This window comes from Ahaetulla prasina, chromosome 9 (genome assembly GCF_028640845.1).
Source record: "Ahaetulla prasina isolate Xishuangbanna chromosome 9, ASM2864084v1, whole genome shotgun sequence".
NCBI classification, from domain to species: domain Eukaryota; kingdom Metazoa; phylum Chordata; class Lepidosauria; order Squamata; family Colubridae; genus Ahaetulla; species Ahaetulla prasina.
The window spans coordinates 5,620,786-5,648,029 of NC_080547.1; the positions used below are offsets into that span (position 1 = coordinate 5,620,786).

At 44.4% G+C, this 27,244-nt stretch overlaps 2 protein-coding genes across 2 annotated transcripts in view; both read right to left on the bottom strand.

Annotated features, from left to right (window-relative positions):
- PEBP4 (phosphatidylethanolamine binding protein 4) overlaps positions 1 to 3,507 on the bottom strand; it is a 342,691-nt gene extending 339,184 nt beyond the window's left edge. Inside the window, exon 1 of the mRNA XM_058194679.1 lies at positions 1,727 to 3,507. The gene's annotated coding sequence lies outside the window, so the exon portion shown is untranslated. The remainder of the gene's footprint in view (positions 1 to 1,726) is intronic.
- A 4,415-nt stretch (positions 3,508 to 7,922) lies between these two features.
- Positions 7,923 to 26,455, bottom strand: GINS4 (GINS complex subunit 4). Its single transcript, XM_058194153.1, has 7 exons — positions 26,317 to 26,455; positions 21,877 to 21,963; positions 19,047 to 19,160; positions 17,596 to 17,693; positions 15,345 to 15,433; positions 13,267 to 13,357; positions 7,923 to 8,995 (listed from the first exon to the last, which is right to left on the bottom strand). Exons 1-7 carry the CDS (start codon positions 26,392 to 26,394, stop codon positions 8,899 to 8,901), a joined length of 654 nt encoding a protein of 217 aa, XP_058050136.1. The 5' UTR covers positions 26,395 to 26,455; the 3' UTR covers positions 7,923 to 8,898.
- Between the last annotated feature and the right edge of the window lie 789 nt (positions 26,456 to 27,244).

The window sequence follows — 27,244 nt, forward strand, 5'->3', positions numbered from 1 at the left end:
AGCATATAAAACATTTGCTAGACCAATTCTAGAATACAGCTCGCCTGTTTGGAACCCTCACCACATCTCTGACATCAATACAATTGAACGTGTCCAGAAATATTTTACAAGAAGAGTTCTCCATTCCTCTGAAAACAATAGAATACCTTATCCCACCAGACTTGAAATCCTGGGCTTGGAAAACTTGGAACTCCGTCGCCTTCGACAAGACCTAAGTTTAACTCACAGAATCATCTATTGTAATGTCCTTCCGGTTAAAGACTACTTCAGCTTTAATTGCAATAATACTAGAGCAACTAATAGATTTAAACTTAATGTCAACCGCTTTAATCTAGATTGCAGAAAATATGACTTCTGTAACAGAATCATCAATGCTTGGAACACTTTACCTGACTCTGTGGTCTCTTCCCATAATCCTAAAAGCTTTAACCAAAAACTTTCTACTATTGACCTCACCCCATTCCTAAGAGGACCATAAGGGGCGTGCATAAGCGCACAAACGTGCCTACCGTTCCTGTCCTATTGTTTTTCTTTTCTTCTTTTTATATATATGCTTATACCTCCTAATATTTACCCATATATGTTTATATACTATATAATCTTTTGTATGATTCCTACATATATTGTTGTGACAAAATAAATAAAATAAAATAAAAAATAAAACCTGGAGCCAGTCAGGATCGAACTGTTGGCAGTGGGCAGAGAGAAGGAAGGAAGGAAGGAAGGAAGGACAGCAGCATAGCACTTAGATTTATATACCACTTCCCAGTGCTTTTATAGCCTTCTCCGAACGGTTTACAGAATCAGCCTCTTGCCCCCCAACAATCTGGGTCCTCATTTTACCAACCTCGGAAGGATGGAAGGCTGAGTCAACCTTGAGCCAGTCAGGATCGAACTGCTGGCAGTGGGCATAGGGAAGGAAGGAAGGAAGGAAGGAAGGAAGGAAGGAAGGAAGGAAGGAATAGAAAGAGGGATAGAATCAAGATCACGTGAAGTGTTAATACCACTTTATAATGCCTTGGTAAGGCCACACTTGGAATATTGCATTCAGTTTTGGTCGCCACGATGTAAAAAAGATTCTGAGACTCTAGAAAGAATGCAGAGAAGAGCAACAAAGACGATTAGGGGACTGGAACGGTTGCAGGAACTGGGTATGTCTAGTTTAATGAAAAGAAGGACTGGGGAGACATGATAGCAGTGTTCCAATATCTCGGGCTGCCCCAAAGAAGAGGGAGTCAAGCTATTCTCCAAAGCACCTGAGAGTAGAACAAGAAGCAATGGGTGGAAACTAGTCAAGGAAAGAAGCAACTTAGAACTAAGGAGAAATTTCCTGACAGTGAGAACAATTAGTAAGTGAAACAACTTGCCTGCAGAAGTTGTAAATGCTCCAACACTGGAAGTTTTTAAGAAGAGGTTGGATAACCATCTGTCTGAGATGGTGTAGGGTTTTCTGCTTGGGCAGAGGGTTGGACTAGAAGACCTCCAAGGTCCCTTCCAACTCTGTTGTTATTATTAAGGAAGGAAGGAAGGAAGAACAACAGCAATAGCACTTAGGTATATATACCTTCTTTTTCCTGATGGGCTTGGAAAAACTGCATGCCTAAACACCCCTTCACTACAACCTACTAAAGGCAAGCAGACTCGACTCACAGAATAAACTTATTACAAGGCAGCACTAGCGTGGTAAAAAGGTCCCAGTTCTGCTCAAGACCCTCAATTTACGTACGTGCGAAGAAGAGTCAAGGACAAAATCCAAAGTCCGGGGCAATTTTTCCGCTACGAGCCAGCCAAGAATGCCCCACAGCTGCGTGGCTGCACTTTAATTAAGCCCACCGGTGCGCAAAGTCACCTGACGGACAGGTGTAAAGGAGAGGCGAGGAAATCAAAGGCAAGGCGGGGGTTGATTGGGCTTCGCAATTCCTCTCCGTCCCCCGGAGTTGGCCATTGGCCAGAGGTTCTGATCTTTCCTCCTCCGTCTGGCAGCCAGATGTGGAAGGTCGGGCTGGTTGATGTTGAACCGACCCTTTAGTATGGCAACTGCAATTCTTTAGTATGGCAACTTGCAATTCTCGCTGCAGCTGGAAAAGGGTGGAACTTAAGAAAAGTGTTAGAATGGGAAAAAAAGAGCAATCATCCCCATTAGATGACGGTCCGGTTAACTAGGTTTTAGCCGGACTGGGTGTAAGGCAGCTGTCGTGGCTAGACGTCGTAGCTAATTGCACTTTTTATTTTTATTAAATTTCCCCCATCTCACTTTAAGCGACTCTGGGCAGCTTACAACACCAGACCTACACTTGTTGTTTTCAATCTTAAGTTTAACTCGGATTCAAAGAGTCATTTATTTAATGAATAACCATCTGATAGTGCACGGTCACTCACGCTCTGGTTACATCTCGTTTGGATTATTGCAATGCTCTCTACATGGGGCTGCCCTTGAGGTGCACCTGGAGGCTGCAGCTAGTCCAGAATGCAGCTGCGCGAGTAGTAACGGGAGCCACTCGTTGCTCCCATGTAACACCACTACTACGCAGTCTGCACTGGCTTCCTGTGGTCTTTCGGGTGCGCTTTAAGATTTTGGTTATCACCTTTAAAGCGCTCCATGGCTTAGGGCCCGGGTACTTACGGGACCGCCTGCTGTTACCTCATGCCTCCCACCGACCCGTACGCTCACACAGAGAAGGTCTTCTCAGGGTGCCGTCCGCCAAACAATGTCGGCTGGCGGCCCCCAGGGGAAGGGCCTTCTCTGTTAGAGCTCCTGCGCTTTGGAACGAACTTCCCCCTGGTTTATGCCGAGTGCCTGATCTTCGGACTTTTCGCCGTGAGCTGAAAACGCATTTATTTATCCAAGCGGGACTGGATTAAAAGTTTTACTTAATTTTAACTGGGGTTAGTTATTAATTTTTAGGTAATGGGGTTTTAACATTTTAATTGTAATTTTAAATTTTGGCCTATTTAAATAAGTTTTTTAATTAATGTTTTTACCTTGTATGGTATTTGTATTTTATTGGGCTCTAAACCGCCCTGAGTCCTTCGGGAGATAGGGCGGTATAAAAATTTGATTAAATAAATTTGATTAAATAAATAAATGAAAAAAATAAATAAGCCAGGTGTACTGAAACCCCTCAAGCGGATAATTTAAGCAGCTTCCAAAAAATTGTTTCCTGTTTCCGCTATATACTCTAGGGCCATGATGGCGAGCCTATGGCATGCGTTCCCAAAGTGGCATGTGAAGCCATGCTGGCTGGCAAGCACGGCCTTGCCTGTTTGTCTTCCGTTTTTTTTTTGTGTGTGCATGCGCACGCAATGATCAGCTGTCGTTCAGCAGCACATGCACGCCAGCCAGCTGATTGTCGGCTGCGCATGTGCGCCAGAACCCAGAAGTTCAGGTTTTCTGGAGTGCAATCCTTCCGTGCGCGTGGCAGTGCTGAAAACCAGCCTGTGCTTGTGTGCCAACCAGCTGACCGTCGGGGGCCGCATTGCATGCTAGAACCCGGAAGTTTGGTTTTTCCAGAGTGCAGCTGCCCGCACGACCTTTTTTGGCACTCGATGCCAAAAAGGTTTGCCATCATTGCTATAGGGCAGGGGTCTCCAACCTTGGCCCCTTTAAGACTTGTGGACTTCAATTCCCAGAGTTCCTCTGGGACTCTGGGAGTTGAAGTCCACAAGTCTTAAAGGGGCCAAGGTTGGAGACCCCTGCTGTAGGGCACAAGGACCTGTATTTCAAAGGTCTGGAAGTACAGAGAGGTGATTAACAGGTCTAATAGTTATTTCTAAGACAGTCTGTCCAAAAGTTAGATTTACACAGTTGGTTTTATTCAGATTTATAGAGCCATTTCCCCCCCCCCCCACCATTGAGGCTGCGATACATCCTGGGAACCATCAGAGGGCACTATCTCCCAGATATTCAGTATTTTGCACTGTTTTCTTAACTTGAGAATGTGATACTTTGATGAGCGGTATAAAGACATTGGCCGGAAGAGGTAGTATAACCTATCATATAACCTTTAAGATTTTGGTTACCACCTTTAAAGCGCTCCATGGCTTAGGGCCCGGGTACTTACGGGACCGCCTGCTGTTACCTTATGCTTCCCACCAACCCGTACGCTCTCACAGAGAGGGTCTACTCAGGGTGCCGTCCGCCAAACAATGTCGGCTGGCGGCCCCCAGAGGTAGGGCCTTCTCATTTGGAGCTCCTACTCTTTGGAACGAACTTCCCCCTGGTTTACGCCAATTGCCTGATCTTCGGACCTTTCGCCGTGAGCTGAAAACACATTTATTTATTCAAGCGGGACTGGCTTAAAAGTTTTATTGAATTTTATTGGGGCTATGTATGAATTTTAGGGTTTTAAAATTGACTGTTTTAAATTTCGGCCATTTATATAATTATGCTTGGTTTTAAGTTTTTTGTTTTAATGTGTATATTGTATGGTTTTATTACTTGGCTGTACACCGCCCTGAGTCCTTCGGGAGAAGGGCGGTATAAAAATCTAAATAAAACTAAAACTAAACTAAACTAATCAGTAATAACATATGGCCCCAATTTCCCTAAAAAAAAATAAATCAAAAATCTGATTTTATACAGTGGTTAAAGCACCAAGCTAGAAACTTGTGAGACTTGTGAGCTCAGTTTTGGAAGGACAAGTCCAGATGTCAACAAAAACTCAAGAGCATTCCCCTCCCCCCAAAGTCCACAGAACATCTGAGCCACAGAAGGCCAAGACGTCCTACAGCAGTGATGGCAAAAAGGTGAGCCAGGAGCGGGGGGTGGGGTGGGGTGGGTCACGTGTGTGCCCACACCCATAATTCTATGCGCCCTCCCCCGCGCATGACCACCACCACCACGGTCCTGGCACATGATGGCACAGTAGGCCTGTTGTTTGCTCTCCTCAGCCTCCAGAGTCTTTCTAGGAGTCTGGGGAGGGCGAAAACAGCCTTCCCCACCCTCCGGAGGCCGGAAACGGCCTGTTTGCCAACTTCCGGTGGGACAGGTAGGCCTGTTGTTTGCTCTCCTCAGCCTCCAGAGTCTTTCTAGGAGTCTGGGGAGGGCGAAAACAGCCTTCCCCACCCTCCGGAGGCCGGAAACGGCCTGTTTGCCAACTTCCGGTGGGACAGGTAGGCCTGTTGTTTGCTCTCCCTAGCCTCCAGAGTCTTTCTAGGAGTCTGGGGAGGGTGAACACAGCCTTTGCCACCTCCCCCGGAGGTTGGAAACGGCCTGTTTGCCAACTTCCAGTGGGACCAGAAGGCCCATTTTTTGCTCTCCCTAGCCTCCAGAGTCTTTCTAGGAGTCTGGGGAGGGCAAAAACAGCCTTCCCCACCCTCCGGAGGCCGGAAACGGCCTGTTTGCCAACTTCCGGTGGGACAGGTAGGCCTGTTGTTTGCTCTCCCTAGCCTCCAGTCTTTCTAGGAGTCTGGGGAGGGTGAATACAGCCTTTGCCACCTCCCCCAGAGGTTGGAAACGGCCTGTTTGCCAACTTCCAGTGGGACCAGAAGGCCCATTTTTTACTCTCCCTAGCCTCCAGAGTCTTTCTAGGAGCCTGGGGAGGGCAAAAACGGCCTTCCCCACCCCCTGGAGGCCCTCTAGAGGCCAAAAATGGCCCATTTCCCAACTTCCGTTACTACCGCTGATCTATTGGACCACTGATCGGACCCCTGATCTATTGGACACACAGGTAGACTTTTGACTTACAACACTTCGCTTAGTGACCATTCAAAGTTACGGCAAGACTGAAAAAAGACTTAATGGCCATTTTTCACATGTATGACCATTGCAGCAGCCCCGTGGTCAGGCGATTTACATTGTCGGATGCTTGACAGCCGATTCACATTCATGACATTTGCAGTGTCCCGGTGTCGTGTGATGATCTTTTGCCATATTCTGACCCGCGAAGTCAATGAGGAAACCACCAGATTCACTTAACAAATTTGGCAAGAAAAGTCATAAAAGGAAGCAAAACTCACTTAACAAGTGTCTTACTTAGCAACATAAATGTTGGGCCCAATTCTGGTCATAAGTTGAGAACTACCTGCACCGAGTCCTTTTTGGTTGAATAGGATATTGCAGTCTCAATATATACCTTAATGGAGAATACAGCAATGAAATCATGGTGTAAGTGATGAATTTTGGAATCTCAAGGTGAACTATATAGAACAGTATAGCTATAGCACTTACTCATATACCGCTTCACAGTGCTTTCTAGCCCTCTCTAAGCGGTTTACAGAGTCAGCATATTTCCCCCAACAATCTGGGCTCTCATTTGACCCACCTCGGAAGGATGGAAGGCTGAGTCGACCTTGAGCCTGGTGAGATTCGAACTGCCAAATTGCAGGCAGCCGGCAGTCAACAGAAGGAGCCTGCAGTACTGCACTCTAACCACTGCGCCACCACGGCTCATGATCACTTGAGTTTAATGCAGGGGTCAGACACCCACAGCTCTGGAGCTGCATGTGACTCTTTCACCCCTCTGCTGCGGCTCCCTGTCGCTGGTCGGCATCACAATTTTGAGAGGAGCTTCGGGTTGGGGAAGCATGGCATGCCACGAGACTCTATGGCAAGGGGTGGGTTTTCCAGTCGGCTCCACAATTGATAGGGCTTTTGGTTAGGACAGGTAGAGGAAAAAGGACACCGCACTAGGAGGAGACTCTATGGTGGGGGAACAGGACTTCCGGTCGGCTCCAGAATTGAATGGGGGGCGGGGGGGCTTCCAGTTAGGACCTTTGTGGCTCTTTGAGGATTTAAGGTTGCCGACCCCTGGTTTAACGGAAGCAAATACAAGGCACCTTCAAACTCTTATTCATGATATTTAAGTCTTGCATTGACTCCCATTAGCAGTTTTTAACTGGAAGATGGTACTATTTCTAGATTCAAAAACACTCCTGTTTTTTTTCGAGTCACATCCAAGTTACACACAGCCCAGATAGTACAGCACTACACTTTTAAAACCTCTTGAATGGATGCCCCGCTCAGTTCATCCGTGCGTTTCTAACAGCTGCTTTCCTGAGTCTGGTGCCTCAATTTGTGTTAAATTATTCCCCAACCCTCAAACTTCCCCCATGAACGTTTTAGCAACCCCATCATCCCCTGACCCGCCTCCCTCTCACACATTCTCTGGGTACAACACAATGGACTAGTGGAAGATGGGGGGGCAATTGCAGCCTGACCTATCTGCCAAGAGATTGGGGGACCGTAGCGTGTGATAAAGGTTCCCCTTGCACATATTTGCGTTCCCGACTCTAGGGGACGGTGCTCATCTCTGTTTCAAAGCCAAAGAGCCAGCGCTGTCAGAAGACGTCTCCGTGGTCATGTAGCCGGAACGCTGTTACCTTCCCGCCAAAGGTGGTCCCTATTTTTTCTACTTGCTTTTTTTTAAAGTGCTTTCGAACTGCTAGGTTGGCAGAAGTTGGGACAAGTAACGGGAGCTCACCCCATTACACAGCAGCACTAGGGATTCGAACCGCTGAACTGCCGACCTTTCAATCGACAAACTCAGCGTCTCTTACCCACTAAGCCACCGCGTCCACTGCAATTGGGTCACCAAGATCCCTGATGTTTATTGCCGATTTTAAGTGCTGCAAAGAAAGCACTAAAAATACAACTTTTAAGGACCTACAGGGTGAGACACGCCTCTTTCCCCTCAACCCTTCTCCCCCAAATTAAAAAACCCAACAGCTTGAGACCAGCTACTCCCAATGACCTTCCTGCCATGCCCTGCAGCTTTGCGCAATTGGGGGAAAAAAACATTCCCCTAGATCAGTGATAGCTAACTTTTTCCTGACCAATTGCCCAAAATGCACTCCCAAACCCCCAAAATGCAGTGTGCATGGCCCCCGTGCATGCGCCTCACCCCCTGCATGCGTACGCCCCCAGCTTATGCGTGCACACAGCCCCACCCCCACGCATAAGCTGTTGTGCCTTGGCCGCCCCCCTCTCCGCAGCCGGGCCCTTCTCATCTCCTGCCAGAGACTGATAGTGCAGAAGAATGTCCTGGCATGCCTCCAGCCCCCAGTCCTGGCACCATGCCCGGACAAACGGAGCAAATAGACCCCTCTCCCACAGCATGTGAGCCTGAGGAGCTGGAATTGCCGGCAGTTGGAGGTTGGACAGATCCACGCTTTCGGAGAATGGAGAGGTGACGTCAGCAAAAGGAAGGGAGGGGCAGGCCTGGATAAGTGCTGAGTCATGGAGCCACACCCCATGGCCTATATAAAGGATCTGCTTTCTGGCATTCTTTGAGTCAGGCAAAGTCTAATCTGGATTGCTGAAGTCACACCTTGAACTCCTGCCTGTCCTGAGAACTCTGATAGGAATTTGGCAGAGCTGCAGAGGCTTTGTGGCCACGCATGATACAGACTTCCCCGACCCGGTTGTCAGAGGAGGAGTGGGACACGACATAAGCAGCAGAGACCTGATAATCAGCTGGCCAGCGGAAGGTGCATGTGCGGCGGAGCTAAACTGGGGCAACGGCTCGCGTGCCCAGAGAGAGAACTCTGCGTGCCACCTGTGCCATAGGCTTGCCATCATAGCTCTAGAGAAAAAAAAAAGTTACCACTCTTAACTAGACAATTTCATATTTTCATTCCATTGCTTGAATCTGGCCCTTCGGGAGCAGGCCTACTGCCACCCGCTGGACAGGTAAGGACATGCCCTTAAGTTGCTGAGCTGGACTGCTCCACTTTCCAAATCTTTTCTCCAATGCCAGCACCCTCCCTTTCTCTGGTGTGGATAGGACCCTGTTTCCGATGGAATCGCGCACCATTCTTTCAGCAGCACCGAACAGCCGTTCGGGCATCCGATGCTGGAATTAAACCAGTTGAATTAAATTCCCAAGGTTATTCATCAAGAACTGGCTCCCCAGGCACACAGGGTCAGTCTTAGGATTGGCATCTGTAAATCCATCGGGTCTATATGAGCTGAACTGCCCCAGAGGCCACCAAAGGAGCAATTGTCTTGTAGCGGATCAAATGTTGGGAGTTTTCATCCAGGTCAATCACATAATCTCTGAAAGAGATAGAAGGACAATAAAAACAGACTGTTCTCGTAATTCTATACATACTTATTCGTTAGACTTAATTCTTAGCTTTTTTTGGGGTATGGGCAGGAGTTCAATTTCTACAAATAATACAGAATGTTCTTTCCTTCCATTCTGTTCTGGTCCGCCAGAAGGCTGCGGAGCTGGCAACGGAGTCGGACAGTAATGAGGCTGAGGTGGGGCCAGGGCCATCAGGGAGTGATGTGCAGACTCAGGAGCCTCCAAAGGCCGACAGAAGTGAGGCAGAGGAACAGGAGGAGCCTGTTCCTAGTGCACGCATGCGAAGAGCAAGAGGCTAGAGGCAAGAGCAGCTGAAGCAAAAAGGATGACTCGGGAGTAAGGCCAGAAGATGATTGGCCACTCCCATAAGGCTTCCAATTTTTTTCTTCCAATACTGTCCTATCAGTAATCTTGCCGCTGTTATTAGATTTAAAATCAATTTAGTCTCAATTACTGTACAGTCCGTGATAATTCCCAGTAAAAAAAAATTGCGGCAGGAACTTTATCTTCTTTTTCAAAACATTTTGTAAAATCAACCAAATTCTCTTGCCTTCTGGCAGCTCTTCTCGTGCGTGCATTAGGAGCCTGTTCCTAATGCACGCATGAGAAGAGCTGCCAGAAGGCAAGAGCAGCTCAAGCAAAGAGGACAACTCGGGAGTAGGGCCAAGAGATGATTGGCCCCTCCCATAAGGCTTAAAACAAACCAGCAACGGCGTTTTGAGCTTTGCCGGAAAACAACATTGGTAGCTTCTTCTTCTGCTTCGTCTACATCTTGCATTTATTTTTGTGATTTCTGAACGTTTGCCAAGAAAGGCCTTTGGCCGTTTGCCTAATTGGACCAAGGTTGGTGATAGGACTGAGGAATTTGTGTTGGGAGGAATTTGCTTTAATTTAGTTAAACTACGCTGGGAATGAAGTAATTCTCAGCTATCCGAATAAAGTTTGTTTGTTTCACGGACTGAGTTTCGTACTACCTACTTGGGCCTGGGTCACAACACATTCTTTCTTCCTGCTACAATAGCCCTTACAGCAGGGGTGTCAAACTCAAGGCCCGGGGCCCCGGATATGGCTTGCAGGGCCACCCTGGAAAAAGCGAAGGACCAGCCTGCGGTACCTCTGCCAGTGAAAACGGAGCGTGTAGCCCTTCTGAGCTCTGTTTTCGCGGGCAGAGGGTTGCAGGAGGCAGTCACAGCCAAAATGGAGCGCTGGTAGAGCACTTGGGCCACCATACACCCACCCTGGCCATTCCCACGCCAGCCCCACCAAGGTCAAACACAAGCCTGATGTGGCCCTCAATGAAATCTAGTTTGACACCCGTGTGTGTGTGTAACAGAAATTATCTCCCTGGGATCTTAAATGAAAGGTCCCCACATAAACCCATCTAAGCTCCTGGAGAAAAAAGCGAGTATAACTTTTAACACACACAAAATTAATCCTACCAGAGAAAATTAGTAAAGAAAATATCTATTTGATTATACGTGTAATTACAGCAGCAAGAATTGTTTTTGCACAAGATTGGAAAGCAGAGAAAATAACCCCTGGAAGGAGAAATTATTAGAAAAATTTTAGATTGTGCAGAAATGAACAGATTAACTTTGAGGATTAAAGAAAGAGAGGATTGAGAATATTTTAAGGTACGGGATAAATTTTACCATTGGTTAGAAGAAAAGGTACAGATAAGCAATGGATAACTATGTAAAGAAAACGCTAATAATGTATTTGTGGAAAAATGGTAATAGTTTAAATTGAAGTGAAGAAAGAAGAAACAATAAAATGATGGAGCCAGGAAGAGAACACCGAGACGTCACACGGAAGGAATTGCTGATGTTTTAAATGTATGTTTGTCTATAAAATAAAACACTTTTGTTAAAAAAACAAAATTAAATTTTTTTTTTGCATTTATATCCCGCCCTTCTCTGAAGACTCAGGGCGGCTTACACTATGTCAAGCAATAGTCTTCATCCATTTGTATACTGTATACAAAGTCAACTTATTGCCCCCAACAATCTGGGTCCTCATTTTACCTACCTTAATTGATTATTGACTACCTACCTTAATTAAATTAATTGAGGGTTTCCATCTTTCCTCCTTTTTTTTTTTTTTAATGCTGAGAGGCCTTTTGGAAGGGAGCCCCTTTTCAAGGGCAGAACTTTAGAAGAAAAGCTCCAGGGTATAAATTTAGCTTTTAATGGGATTCGGGTGAAATTAAATCCAGGGCTATTGTAACAGGAGGCGAGCTTTCGCCTGCCTTGGTACCTGCCCTTTGGAAGGTCATCTACCCACCCCCAAGCAAGATTGGTCAACTCTCTCGATCTGCCCTTAAAACCTGTTTCTGTCTGCAAGCTCGGGCACCCCATGAAAATAAGCCCCCCTCCCTCCCCAAACTGGCTAGATGGTAAACAGGATTTTGAATTAAGTCTATTTGTTTACAGTTTTAACTTATTATAATGGTTTTTAATAGGCCTCTTTTAATCGTATTTGAATTGTGCGTGCTACCCAGAGTCACACACACGTGAGTAGCAACTACATTAAATTTAATAAAAATGAAAAAAAGTCACATATACACATACATAAAAGGGTAGTGCGTGAAAGAAAATGAATTGTTATAATGATAGGTCTGATGGAATAGATACAGAAATAAGGGATAATGGGACAAAAAAGATAAAAGTGTAATTAAAGGAAATGAGAAGGGGAAAAAAATGTAAAGAATAGAGGAATACCGAAACCAAGCTGATGTAAAGAAGTAGTATATGTTTTATGTTAGTGTTAGTTGTTGTGTTTTGTTAAAAAATATTATATAAATTTAATAAAATGAAAATAATAATTTAATGACTTTATCCCACTCCTTTCCACATCCTTAATATTCTACTCCTCTTATTAAAAGTGGAAGGGAGGATATCTTGCAGGAAATCCAGGTGCCCAGGTTAGTAAAAATTTTGGGAGGGGTCTTTCATGGACCAAGGTGGAGTCAGATCTCTCCTCTGGCTGACTGAACTTTTGCAAACAGCAAGACTGAATCCACCTGCACCAAACGTACCGTATTTTCCGGAGTATAAGATGGCACTTCCCCCCCCCCTAAAAGAAGGTGAAAATTTGGGTGCATCTTATACACCCCATGTAGCCCCGCCCACCCACTGGCCCCTACCCTTTGGCCTCTGCCTCCCAGCAATTTACCGCCTTGCATCAAGCAGCAAACAGCCCGTTTCAGCTTCAGCACAGTCTGATTAGCACAAGAAAAAAAAAGCCTCCTAGCAATTTACCTCCTTGCAGCAAACAGTCCGTTTCAGCTTCAGCACAGCCTGATTAGCACAAGAAAAATAATATATGCCTCCCAGCAATTTACCTCCTTGCAGCAAACAGTAAACAGCCCATTTCGGCTTCAGCACAGCCTGATTAGCACAAGCAATTGATTGTCAGTTGGATCAGCCTCCCAGCTCTCAGCTGTTCCAGGTTGAAGGGATTGCCATGGCCTATTGCCACGCGGGCTTCCTGTAAATTGGTGGGAGGGTGATTTTTTTTTTCCTTTTGCTAATCAGGCTGTGCTGAAAATGAAACTGAAACTAAAACAGGCTGTTTGCTGTAACGAGGCAAATTGCTGGGAGGCAGAAGCAGATTTTTTTTTCTTGTTTTCCTCCCCAAAAAAGGTAGGTGCGTCTTATCCTCCGAAAAATACGATAATAATGAAAGTCTGAGATCCCTTCTTTATATTTGCCTTCATTCGTGAGACCCCCTTTGCTTGAATTTGCACTGGAAAATCTGATTTGCACCACCCGAAATGGGATGCTTTCACACTTGGACAAGCATCTTTCAGGAATACCAAATATGTGAGGGCTAAAGGGGAAGTAAGGAGGGGGAGAGAGAAGAACCATTCTGGTCGGGGTGAAATCCAGCAGGTTCTAACGAACCGGTAGCGGAAATTTTGAGTAGTTCGGAGAACCGGCAAATAACACCTCTGGCTGGCCCCAGAGTGGGGAGGGAATGAAGATTTTACAATATCCTTCCCCCAGGAGTGGTGTGGGAATGGAGATTTTGCAGTATCCTTCCCCTGTCATGCCCAAGCCACGCCCCCAAGCCACGCCATGCCCCAAGCTACGTCCCCAGATCCGGTAGTAAAAAAAATTGGATTTCACCACTGATTCTGGTGTCTTGAAAAAATCTCACTGGCCGATCAAAAGCCCAGCTGATTGGCTCTTTTTCTAGCTATTATCTTTTTCTCTTTGTTGCCAACAGAACTTCCAACCTCTGCTCATCATGTTCCGGGTCCACCATTATATTTTCTTGTTTCTCTTTCACTCTCAAGAAGACAAAGGCATCCAGGTTGGGCTTGGGAACTGCCAAGAAAGATCAGAGAGGAGAGAGAGAAAAAAAAGTTTTCTTCAGCAGCACTTAGAAAGATCTCCTGCCATAATATACCGTATTTTTCGGAGTATAAGACGCACCTTTTTCCCCAAAAAAAGAGGGTGAAAATCTGGGTGCGTCTAATACTCCGAATGTAACCCTGCCCAGCTTCTCAAACTGAGGTTTCAGAGGCTGAAAGAAGCTTCAGAAAAGAAGCCCCCAAACAGAGCTTCAGAAAAGAAGCCCCCAAACAGAGCTTCAGAAAAGAAACCCCCAAACAGAGCTTCAGAAAAGAAGCCCCCAAACAGAGCTTCAGAGGCTTTTTTTCTGAAGTTCTGTTTTGGAGGCTTTCAGAGGCAGGAAAAAAAAAGCCGAAAAAAGCAAGGCACAGAGTTCACAACCAAGCTAAAATTCACCTCTGTGAACAGCTGATTGGGGGTATTCCGGGAGGCCGATCTACCAGCCAATCAGCTTTTTTCTTATTTTCCTCCCCAAAAACTAAGGTGCATTTTATACTCCAGTGCGTCTTATACTCCGAAAAAAATACAGCATACGACAACACGAGGTCTGCTAAGTTTCTACTGCCGCTATGCCTGGGCCCACATATTGTTATTATCAGCTGTAGGGAAGATGGTTTTCCAAGGCTTAATAGCAGTGACTGTGAGAGGAATCTTGGAGTCTTAGTGGACAACCAATTAAAGATGAGTCAGCTGTGTGCGGCGGCAGCCAAAAAAGCCAATACAATCCTAAATTGCATTAATAGAGGGATACAATCAAGATCAAGGGGGGTACTAATACTAATATAAAGCCTAGTAAGACCACACCTAGAATACTGCATCCAGTTTTGGTCATACTATAAAAAAGACGTTGAGACTCTAGAACAGAGGTATCCAACTTTGGTCCCTTTAAGACTTGTGGACTTCAACTCCCAGAGTTCCTCAGCCAGCTTTGCTGAGAGACCCCTGTTCTAGAAAGAGTGCAGAGAAGAACAACCAAGATGATTAGGGGACTGGAGGCTAAAACATACGATGAACGGTTGCAGGAACTGGGCATGGTTAGTCTAGTGAAGAGAAGGACCAGGGGAGACAGGATAGCAGTCTTCCAATATTTGAGGGGCTGCCACAGAGAGGAAGGGGGTCAAACTATTTTCCAAAGCACCCAAAGGCCAGACAAGGAACAATGAATGGAAACTGATCAAGAAGAGATTCAACCTGGCAATAAGGAGAATTTTTTATGACGGTGAGAACAATCAATCAACGGAACAGAAGTTGCCTTCAGAAGTTGTAGGAGCTTCATCACTAGAAGCTTTGAAGAAGAGACTGGACTACCATCTGTCAGACATGGTGTAGGGCAGGGGTGAAATGCTCCCGGTTCAGACCGGATCGCGCGATCCGGTAGCGATGGGGGGGGCAGGTAGTTCAGAGAACCGGTAGCAAAAATCCCTGCCCCCCCCCATCGCCCACGCCTCGCTGTGCCTCTTCTCTGTCCCAAGCTCTCGATGGTGATATAGTTGCAAACGGCCTTAAATGACTGCCGCAGCGCTTCAAAGGGCTGCAATACAGCTGATCAGCGCTGTAGGTGGCTAGTACACTGGTGCCTCCATTTTTAAAGAAGGTAGACCGGTGCCTCCCAAGTTTTGTATACTTTATGATTTTTATTTATTATTATTGACCATGCCCATTCAGTCACCTGGCCACCAAGCCACACCCAATTAAGCCACGCCCACAGAACCGGTAGGGAAAATTTTTAGCTTTCACCCCTGGTGTAGGGTCTCCCTGCTTGGGCGGGGGTGGGGGTTGGACTAGATGACCTACAAGGTCCCTTCCAACTCTTGTTAATCTGTAAATATATCCTTGTTTGGCCCGAAGGTTCAGCTCCTCCCCAGCCTGCCATCCGTTTCAGGGATGTCATCTGCAGCTCTCCAGCTGCTTATGGGCTTAAGGGCTGGGTCCTGACTGCCCTTCCTGCATTCTTCCTTACCGGCTTTGAGGAACTCAACTTTCTGAAGGTTTGGAGGCATATGTCTCAGTGCAACGTTTTTGAGATGGTTCTCTGTGTTTGCCATGAACCTGAAAAAGCAGAGATTGTTTCAGTGTAAGGGAAGGAAGGGGCGGGGCTTCCTATTTCACTTGACCTATGCAGAATGACCTGTGCACTTCCCATTATAAATTATTATAATTTAAATATATAAATTAATATATTAAATATATTTAAATATGTTAAAGGTAAAGGTAAAGGTTCCCCTCGCACATATGTGCTAATCGTTGCCGATTTTGGTTACCACCTTTAAAGCGCTCCATGGCTTAGGACCCGGGTACTTACGAGACCGCCTGCTGTTACCCTATGCCTCCCACCGACCCGTACGCTCCCACAGAGAGGGTCTTCACAGGATGCCGTCCGCCAAACAGTGTCGGCGGGCGGCCCCCAGGAGTAGGGCCTTCTCTGTTGGAGCTCCGATGGTCTGGAATGAACTTCCCCCTGGCTTACGCCAAGTGCCTGATCTTCGGACCTTTCGCCGTGAACTAAAAACATATTTATTTATTCAAGCGGGACTGGCATAATAGTTTTTATTATTTTAAATTGGGTTTTATTGTCTTAGGGTTTTTAAATTTTTAAATTTTAATGTCGGCCTTTTTTGCAATTTGCTTCGTTTTAAATTTTGGTTTTAATTGTATATATATTGAGTTTTATTCTGGCTGTACACCGCCCTGAGTCCTTCGGGAGAAGGGCGGTATAAAAATTTAATAAATAATAAATAATAATAAAATAATAATAATAGGGGGCAGCGCTCGTCTCCGTTTCAAAGCCGAAGAGCCAGCGCTGTCCGAAGACGTCTCCGTGGTCATGTGGCCGGCATGACTCAACGCCAAAGGCACACGAAATGCTGTTCCCACCAAAGGTAGTCCCTATTTTTCTACTTGCATTTTTATGTGCTTTCGAAACTGCTAGGTTGGCAGAAGCTGGGACAAGTAACGGGAGCTCACTCCGTCACGCGGCGCTAGGGATTTGAACCGCCGAACTGCCGACCTTTCAGTCAACAAGCTCAGCTGTCTTAGCCCCTGAGCCACCGTGTCCCTTTTATTATATATTTTATAAATATATTTTAATATATTAAATATATTTAAATATATAAATTAATATATTACATTTATATAAATCATTATAAATTATAAATAGGAAACGGGGCTTCCTATTCCACTTGACCTATGCAAAATGCAAGGACAATGAAATAAATAGAATACTGGAGACAGGTGTTTGCTCATCTGCGCCCTAACTACCTCCCTGGGTGGGGGATGATTTTTCCTAAAACAACCAACTTCTACTTTGAAATTTCTTTGTTGTACAAGCCATAGAAGTAAAACTAAACCTTTGTTCTCTTTCCTTTGAAGGGAATCCTTTTTAACAACAGCAATATAGCACTTATATACTGCTTCACGGCGCTTCACAGCCCTCTCTAAGCGGTTTACAGAGTCAGCCTCTTGCCTCCAACAATCTGGGTCCTCATTTGACCCACCTCGGAAGGATGGAAGGCTGAGTCAACCTTGAGCTGGGATGGATGGATGGGAAAGGAAGGGGGAAAAAAGGAAGGGAAGGGAAGGAAGGAAGGAAAGTAGCTATAGCACTTATATACCGCTTCACGGCGCTTCACAGCCCTCTCTAAGCGGTTTACAGAGTCAGCCTCTTGCCTCCAACAATCCAGGTCCTCATTTTACCCACCTCAGAAGGATGGAAGGCTGAGTCAACCTTGAGCCAATCAGGATCGAAATCCTTAAGTGACCAGTGAATTAGCCTGCATTCTGACCACTATTCTAACCACTATGTCACCACGGATCTTTTAATTGAAACATTTCAAATAAATAGTAAATTGAGCTGTGATGGCGCAGTGGTTAGAGTGCAGCACTGCAGGCTATTTCTGCTGACTGCCAGCTGACTGCAATTTGGCAGTTCAAATCTCACCAGGCTCAAGGTTGACTCAGCCTTCCATCCTTCCGAGGTGGGTAAAACGAGGACCCAGATTGTTGGGGGCAAGAGGTTGACTCTGTAAACCGCTTAGAGAGGGCTGTAAAAGCACTGTGAAGCAGTATATAAGTCTTAGTGCTATTGCTATTGCTAAATTAAATTATCTTTCTTCTCTTGGTTGCCTAATTGGGGTCTAGCATACCAAGGCCCGAACCTAGAACCCATATTTGGCCATCAACCACCCCCCCCCTCTTCCCAAATCTTTACTCACTCTTTAGCAAAGGCAAACTCTTCTGGGGACAAGATAGATGGTTCTCCTTCTGCCCGAGTCTTTTCTTTCTCCAGGACATGGGGGAAATATTTCTCAATCTTTCAGAGGAAATAAACAACAAAGGTAAGAATATACAGGCACTTCTGCATTGCCGAAAGCCAGCGACGGAACACAAAATCTCTAGTTCCTCTGTCTTTTCTGATTTCCTTGGCTAATGTCCTTTTGCCTTTTAAGTCTCTGGGCTCAAGGAATCTACCACTTGTTACCAATGATGCTTCTCGTTCTTCAATGTCTGTTGAAAATACCATATTTTTCGGACTATAAGACGCACTGGAGTAGAAGATGCACCAAGATTTTGAAGAGGAAAACAAGAAAAGAAATAAGTTTTTGCCCTTCCTGGCCCCCAGGAGCATTCTGCAGGCTTCCCAAATCCTCTGAGCACCCCATGTTTGCAAAAAACAGGCCCGTTTTCAACCTCCCAAACCCCCCCCCATGTCCCGTTTTTGCCTCCCCACCTCCCAGGAGCACTCTGGAGGTCTCCCACACCCTCTGCGTGTCCCATTTTTGCAAAAAAAAAAAAAAAAAAAAAAGGCCCATTTTTGGCTTTTCAAACCCCCCACTTATCCCGTTTTTGCCCTCCCCAGCCCCCAGGAGCACTCTGCAGACCTCCCAAACGCTCTGTGCGTCCTGTTTTTGTGAAAAACGGGCCCAGTTTTTTGCAAAAATGGGACGGGCGGGGTTTTGGGAGGTGTTGTGTCTGCACCCCGCAAGCCGGGCCCCCTGCCAGAAAGTGACTTGGAAAGTGAGGGGGAAGGGCCATCAGGACTTACCTCAGGAGCACCGGCTTCCCTGGCTCAGCTCCAGGAGACAGAGGCAGGCCAGGTGGAGGAGATAACGAGGCCTCCATCCCCTGACTCTTTCCCCCCCAGGCCATGCCTCTAGACCCAGCTGATGGCAATCAGGCCTGGCTGGACCCTAGGTTTCGTAGGCAGGAGAGGCGGGAACAACAGAAGCAGGGGTGGGGCAGGCCTAGGAAGTACTGAGTCATGGAGCCACACCCCACAGGATATAAAAGCAGCAAGAGCTGCTATGCGTCTTCGTAGCAGGTAAATCAACTGCTTGACTAGAGCTGATGTACTGTTTGACTCATCGGCATCAAGAGAGATAACAGAGACACTTGGCAGACGCTTGCTAGTTTGCCGCCAGAGCTGATAGTGCCGGCTAATTAAGTCATCGCTCGGACGGAGGCAAAGGAGGACAGAACAGGAGGCCAAAATTGGCTGTATTCGGTGTATAAGACGGATCGACATTTCCACCCTCTTTTTTTGGGGGGGAAGTGCATCTTATACTCTGAAAAGTACGGTAACTTCTACAATAGTAGCTGTGCTGGATGGGGTTGGTTTAATATATCTGGCAGGTTTTACATTAAGCCCCGCTGGGGTCATTTTTACCTTCCGAAGTCGGCAGCGCAAGTAACTGCTGAGAACGTAACGGATTCTTTCTACTTCCATGCGATGAATGCTGATTTTTAGGTCCCCTTGTTTGGCTCGTTTCAGATTCTCTTCCTACGGGACAAATGACGACGATAATAAATCACAGTAATTTTTCCGTAGATCAAGGATTCCTAAATTTTATTCTCACGGGCCTCAAAAATGGATGATTGGCTTTGTCTGCTTTTCTCCTTCTGAAATATACTACAGGTAGTCCTTGATTTACAAGGTAAAGGTTCCCCTCGCACATATGTGCTAGTCGTTCCCGACTCTAGGGGGTGGTGCTCATCTCCGTTTCAAAGCCGAAGAGCCAGCGCTGTCCGAAGATGTCTCCGTGGTCATGTGGCCGGCATGACTCAACGCCAAAGGCGCACGAAACTCTGTTATCATCCCACCAAAGGTGGCTCCTATTTTTCTACTTGCATTTTTTACATGCTTTCAAACTGCTAGGTTGGCAGAAGCTGGGACAGGTAACAGGAGCTCACCCCGTTACACGGCAGCACTAGGGACTCAAACCACTGAATTGCCGACCTTTCGATCGACAAACTCAGCATCTTAGCCCCTGAGCCATCACGTCCTTATAGACTTACAAAGGAGCCCAAAATTTCCATTGTTAAGCAAGACCGTTGTTGAGTGAGTTTCCCCCCCCATTTTATGACCTTTCTCTGCAGTGAATCACTGCAATTGTTAAGCTAGTAACACGGCTGTTGAGTGAATCTGTCTTTCCCCACTGACTTCATTTGCCAGAAGGCTGCAAGGGGTGACCCCAGGACTGCAATTGTCATAAATAGGAAGCAGTTGCCAGGCGTCTGAGTTTTGATGCAACAGTTGTGTGAAAAGCGGCCGTAAACCACTTATTTTCAGCACCGTTGTTTAACTTTGAAAAGCCACCGAACAAACGTTTGCAAGTCAAGGGGTACCTGTACTCGCTAAAAGATACACAACTTTCATCCTACTCTTAACCCACCCCACCCCCTCGATCACTCGCAACTCCTTCACCCTGCAGTAGGTCAGCAAACAGGAATAGCAAAATCAAGAGTTCAGATCCAACTGGAAAAAGATAGATAGATAAGATAGATAGATAGATAGATAAGATAGATAGATAGATAGATAAGATAGATACAGTGGTGGGATTCAGCCAGTTCGCACCACTTTTGGAGAACCGGTTGTTAACTTTCTGAGCAGTTTGGCAAACTGGTTGTTGGAAGAAATCATTAGGGAAGAGAACTGGTTGTTAAATTACTTGAATCCCACCACTGGATGGATAGATAGATAGATAGATATTTAGTTAGTTAGAGTAGGTAGATAAATAGACAAGGTAGGTAGGTAGGTAAGTAAATAAGGTGGTTAGGTAGGTAGTTAGGTAGGTATAGATAAGGTAGATAGTTAGTTAGTTCGGTAGATAGATAGGGTAGGTAGGTAGGTAGATAGATAGATAGAGAGAGAGATAGACAGACAGACAGACAGAAAGAAAGAATTCTTTATTGGCCAAGTGTGATTGGACACACAAGGAATTTGTCTTTGGTGCATAGGCTCTCAGTGTACATAAAAAGAGAAGATACATTCGTCAAGAATCATAAGGTACAATACTTAATGATAGCCATAAGGTACAAATAAGGGCCGTGGTAGCTCAGGCTGGTAAGAAGCCTGTTATTAGAACACAGCAGCCTGCAATTACTGCAGGTTCAAGCCCGGCCCAAGGTTGACTCAGCCTTCCATCCTTTATAAGGTAGGTAAAATGAGGACCCAGATTGTTGGGGGCAATAAGTTGACTTTGTAAATATACAAATAGAATGAGACTATTGCCTTATACACTGTAAGCCGCCCTGAGTCTTCGGAGAAGGGCGGGATATAAATGTAAATAAATAAATAAATAAAAAAATAAAATAAACAATCGAATCATACTAGGAAACAACATAATCAAAAAGGAGATCTTTAAAGCTCCTGATTTTCATTGCTGTGAGGCCACACAGCCTGTTAAGAGTACCAGCAGAGGCCTCGGCCGCAGAACTGAATGCCAAAAGCAGCACCGCAGGAATGTGATTCAAGGTCCACCTCCATTGTATGACATCATAGGAACAAAAGGAGCAGCGGTTGCATTGCAGTGGTGGTGTGGCATTACCCTATCACTTGGAAGAGCTTTATAGCTCCCGGTGCATTAAGAAAGTTTAAAACATTCTTAAAGATCCATCTCATCCTGGATCTCACCCTTTTTTTTTTTTTTGAACTATTACCATCTGGCAGACGGTACAGGACAATAAAGACAAGGACAAATAGGCTGAAAAAAAACAGCTCTGCTATCCCAGAGCAGTAACTATGTTGAATTCTGCTGTATAGTGCAATATTAATGCAATATCAGAGCTTTTCAATTTAATTGTATAGAATGCGAAGGAGGTGTCTCTGTGGTTTTTTTTTATGTATGATGTACACTGAAGATGGCATTTAATTTCGTTGTACGAGGTGCAATGACAGCAAAGTAAAGTATAGTATAGTAAAGTAAAGTTAGAGTTAAAGATTAAAGTAAAGTTAAAGTAAAAGGTAAAGGTAAATGTAAAAGTAAAGTAAAGTAAAATAAAAAAGTAAAGTAAAAGTAAAGTAAAAGTAAAGTTTAATTAAGTTAAGTTTAAGTAAAAGTAAAGTAAAGTTAAGGTTAAGGTTAGGGTTAAGGTTAAGGTTAAAGTTAAAGTTAAGTAAAGTAAAGGAGAGTTACTAGGCTAGAACAAGAGTGAGGCCTGAGTAACTTCTTGAACCAAGATCAGTCATGTTCCATTTACCTCTTTGGATGCCTTACCATATGTTCAAGCTGCTCCATGACACATTCAACAATTTCTGTTTTGCTTTCTAGCAGCTCCGGGGCAAATTTCTCATTCATCCAAGCCTGAAGAATAACAACAGAAAATGGGCATCATGATTACCGTCTGAAACTTTTTCCTGGTACCCTCTGCCTTCAGAACTTCACGCTCCCAGCTCTCCCAATGCTTTTATTATGGTCCCAGGAAGGTCCTTTTCTTCCAAGTGGCTGATCAACCGCTCTCATCCTCTCTGACCACTATGATCTGAATGTAAGATCTGATACTGTTAGTAAGGCCCTATTCTTTCCAGGTTCACCCCCTAGCACACCCCAGAGTTCTGCATATGGAATAGAATAAAATAACAAGAGTTGGAAGGGACCTTGGAGGCCTTCTAGTCCAACCCCTGCTTAGGCAGGGAATCCTACACCACTTCAAACAAATGGTTACCCAACCTCTTCTTAAAAACTCCCAGCGTTGGAGCATTCACAACTTCTGGAGGCAAGTAGTTCCACTGATTCATTGTTCTCACTGTCAGAAAAGTTCTCCTTAGTTCTAAGTTGCTTCTCTCCTTGATTAGTTTCCACCCATTGCTTCTTGTCCTGTCCTCAGGTGCTTTGGAGAATAGCTTGACTCCCTCTTCTTTGTCTCCTAAGATATTGGGACACTGCTATCATGTCTCCCCTAGTCCTTCTTTTTTTATTAAACTAGCCGTGCCCAGTTCCTGCAACCGTTCTTCATATGTTTTAGCCTCCAGTCCCCTTATCATCTTTGTTGCTCTTCTCTGTACTCTTTCTAGAGTCTCCACATCTTTTTTACATCGTGGCGACCAAAACTGAATGCAGTATTCAACTGTGGCCTTACCAAGGCCTTATAAAATGGAACTAACACTTCACGTGATCTTGATTCTATCCCTCTGTTTATGCAGCCCAGAACTGTGTTGGCTTTTTTGGCAGCTGCTGCACACGGCTGGCTCATATCTAAATGGTTGTCCACTAGGACTCCAAGATCCCCTTCACAATTACTACTATTGAGCAAGGTACCATCTATATGGTACCTGTGCATTTGGTTTTTCTTGCCTAAATGTAGAACCTTAATTTTTTCACCGTTGAATTTCATTTTGTTAGATAGCGCCCAATGTTCAAGGCTTTGAGTTCGTTGCTAGAAACCCAGCGTAATAAGCAAGAGGATGAAGAAAGCTAAGCTAGCAGTCTGAACCAAGCAAAAACCAATCCAACGTTGCTCAGATTAGAATTATTGTCTTCTTCTAAACTGCCGCCTTTACTACCTCCAAACATTGCATAAAGCTGTCTATGCAGATTCTCAGTCATCCAGGTCAAAGATGCTTTTTCTTTTTCTTTTGTTAAATATTCAATTTTTATTGTTATTTCTTTTTTTAAAAACAAAACAAACACAAACATAAAACATATATTTCTTTTTTACAAGAGTTTCAAATCGGTGTTCTTCTATCCAGTACATTTTTCCCCAACTCTTCTATACATATTTTTATCTTTATAGTCCTCTTATTCCTTATTCATATATGCAATCCTTCATGCATAATATTGTAACTATATAACAAATTTTGTTTACAGCAATATACGCACCAAATAAAAATCAATATGATTTTTTCAAAAAGATACACAACAAAATCAATTGGAATGTGAAAATATTTGTATAATCGGGGATTTTAACGCAATCGCTGATGTCAAAAAAGACTTATTATAAGAGTAAGAAGAAGAAAAATACACTACCAAAATCATTTTTTGACATGGCATCAGAATTTAATCTTTAGGATGTCTGGAGAGAGACACACAGGACAAATAACCAATATACATATTACTCATATCCGCATCAATCTTGTTCCAAGATTGACATGGCCTGGATGACATCAGAATTAGGAAATAGAATAGAATTTTTTATTGGCCAAGTGTGATTGGACACACAAGGAATTTGTCTTGGTGCATAGGCTCTCAGTGTACATAAAAAAAAAAAGATACCTTCATCAAGGTACAACATTTACAACACAATTGATGGTCAATATATCAATATAAATCGTAAGGATTGCCAGCAACAAAGTTACAGTCATACAGTCATAAGTGGAAAGAGATTGGTGATGGGAACTATGAGAAGATTAAATTAAATTAAATTAAATGGGAGTAGATGAAACAGAAATAGGAGTTAACAATTGGGCAGATCATAATTCAATAAAAATAAAATGGAAAGGCCAGAAATGGAAAAAGAGATGGACAACGAATCAAAGTTCGTGCAAAGATAAAGAGTATAGACAGATGTTAGAAAAAGAATTGACATTATTTTTCATGGTAAATAAAAAGAAAGACACATCACTACAAATTCCATGGGACGCTACCAAAGCTTACATACGGGGATTAAGAACTGCGTACACAGCTAGAAAAAATAAGAAAACTTCAGCATCAAAGATTACAAAAGAACTCAAAACAGCACAAAGGTGCTTTTTTCAAGAGGCACCTAGACTTCTGGGTTTTTTTCTTTGAAGATGTTTCGCTTCTCATCCAAGAAGCTTCTTCAGCTCTGACTGGAAGGATTTATATTGCAGAATGCAAATGACCAGCTGTCTGCAAGGAATATAAATCCTTCCATTTCCCCACCATCTAGTCAGAGCTGAATGAAGGAACATCTAAAGCTAGAGAGCCCCAGACTGGGAACAGCTACAGCTGGGGATTGCTGACTGCACTAGAATAGAGTTGGAAGGGCCCTTGGAGGTCTTCTAGTCCAACCCCATTAAAGAAGGAGACCCTCCTTACCCCATTTCAGACAAGTGACTGTCCAGTCTTTTCTCATCGTTCCCATCACCTCTCCTTCCACTTATGACTGCATGGCTGTAACGTTGTTGCTTGTATCCTTATGATTGATATTGATATTGTTTCCTGATTGCTTACTTGTACCCTACGACTATCATTAAATGTTGTACCTTATGATTCTTGATGAAGGTATCTTTTCTTTTATGTACACTTAGAGCATATGCACCAAAGACAAATTTCTTGTGTGTCCAATCACACTTGGCCAATAAAAAACTCTATTCTATTCTATTCTATTCTATTCTATTCTATTCTATTCTATTCTATTCTATTCTATTCTATTCTATTCTATTCTATTCTATTCTTTGACTATCATTAAGTGTTGTACCTTATGATTCTTGATGAACATATCTTTTATGTACACTGAGAGCCTATGCACCAAGACAAATTCCTTGTGTGTCCAATCACACTTGGCCAATAAAAAAAATTCTATTCTATTCTATTCTATTCTATTCTATTCTATTCTATTCTATTCTATTCTATTCTATTCTAGTCTAGTCTAGTCTAGTCTAATCTATGACTATCATTAAGTGTTGTACCTTATGATTCTTGATGAACGTATCTTTTCTTTTATGTACACTGAGAGCAAATGCACCAAGACAAATTCCTTGTGTGTCCAATCACACTTGGCCAATATCTTCTTAGAAATCTCCAATGATGGAGCACCCACAATGTCCCACCCACAAGTTACCTGTTTGTTTTGCCTAAATCAGGGGTCTCCAACCTTGGCAACTTTAAGACTTGTGGACTTCAACTCCCAGAGTTCCTCAGCCAGCTTTGCTTTGCTGGCTTGGCTTTACTGGCTGTAGAACTCTGGGAATTGAAGTCCACAAGTCTTAAAGCTATGCTGGCTGAGAATTATGGGAGCTGAAGTCCACAAGACTTAAAGTTGCCAAGGTTGGAGACCCCCGGTTTAAATCCTTCAGCCTTAATCAGCTTATCCCAAGGCGGAAGTTCCCTGCGCATTTTCCCCAAACCCAGAACAGGTGGGAAAAGACCGTGAGAACTCAATCCAAAACGTGGCTTCTTGAAACCCCCCCCCCCCACCTTATAAACTGAAACCCTAACAGCTGCGGCTCAGCTGTGGCCAGTTTACGTGTCAGCTGCACTCACACGGCTTTAAATGCAATTTAAATGCATTTCAATTGAAATGCAATTGAAATGCATTTACACTGAAATGCAATTGAAGTGCATTTAAATTGAAATGCAATTGAAATGCACTTACATCGGGGGGTCTCCAACCTTGGCAACTTTAAGCCTGGAGGATTTTTCAACTCTCAGAATACCCCAGGGGATTCTGGGAGTTGAAGTCCTCCAGGCTTAAAAGTTGCCAAGGTTGGAGACCCCTGATTTCCATTGAAATGCAACTGAAATGCATTTCGATATAAATGCAATTGAAATGCAAGTTAAATTTAAATCCAATTTCCCTGCAGTTTCACTGCCCCTGGCAACGTTTCCCCTTCTTCCCCGCGTCTTGCACTCAAGCCCGGGTTGCGCTGCAAAAACCAGCCGGCAGCATTGGCGGGTCGGGTTCAAGGGAATCCCCCCGTTTTTTTTCCCAATGAAGGCGGGGGAAGGGGGTCCCCAAGACCTTCCCGGCCTCACCTCCTCTAAACTGCAGATGAGCTGAGCCGGCGTGAGCACCACCTCATCGCTCCCCGCGTCCGAGTCCAGCTCAGCCATTCCCACGACCGCTTCACCTCCCCCCCACCCCCGGGTTTCCCGCCACCGCTCGGTGACGTCATAATCCTCCAGCGCGGGAAAAGAGGAGGGATTTCCCCCCACCCCACCAGGCAGGGGGCGGGGCGGAGGGAAAGTCCTCTTCGCCCCGCCCCTTTTCTTAAAGGAGCCGTCGGCCGGAAAAAAAACCATAATAATCAATGTTCCATCACCGGAGGCTTTTAACAGAGTTTTGAAAAAAGTTTTTAAAAAGAGTTTTAAAAGTTTTTTTTTTAAAAAAAGAGTTAAAGTAACAGAGTTGGAAGGGTCCTTAGAGGTCATTTAGTCATCTAGCACCAGCGTGCCTACCGTTCCTGTCCTTAATGTTCCCTTTCGTTGTATCCAATTCGTATGGTTATTTCATGCTTATACTTGTATATATTGTTGCGTTTGACAAATAAATAGAATAGAATAGAATAGATTTTTTAATTGGCCAAGTGTGATTGGACACACAAGGAATTTGTCTTGGTGCATATGCTCTCAGTGTACATAAAAGAAAAAGAAAAAATTAAAAAAATACATCAAAGGTACAACATTTACAACACAAATGACGGTCATATGTTGCAATTTAACCCTTAATGATAGCAACAAAAAGTTACAGTCATAGTCATAAACAATGAGAAGATTAATAGTAGTGTAGATTTAGTAAATAGTTTGACAGTGTTGAGGGAATTATTTGTTTAGCAGAGTGATGGCCTTGGGGGGGGGGAACTGTTCTTGTGTTTAGTTGTTTATTTATTTATTTATTTATTTGTACACTATATGTACACTGAGAGGATATGCACCAAGACAAATTCCTTGTGTGTCCAATCAC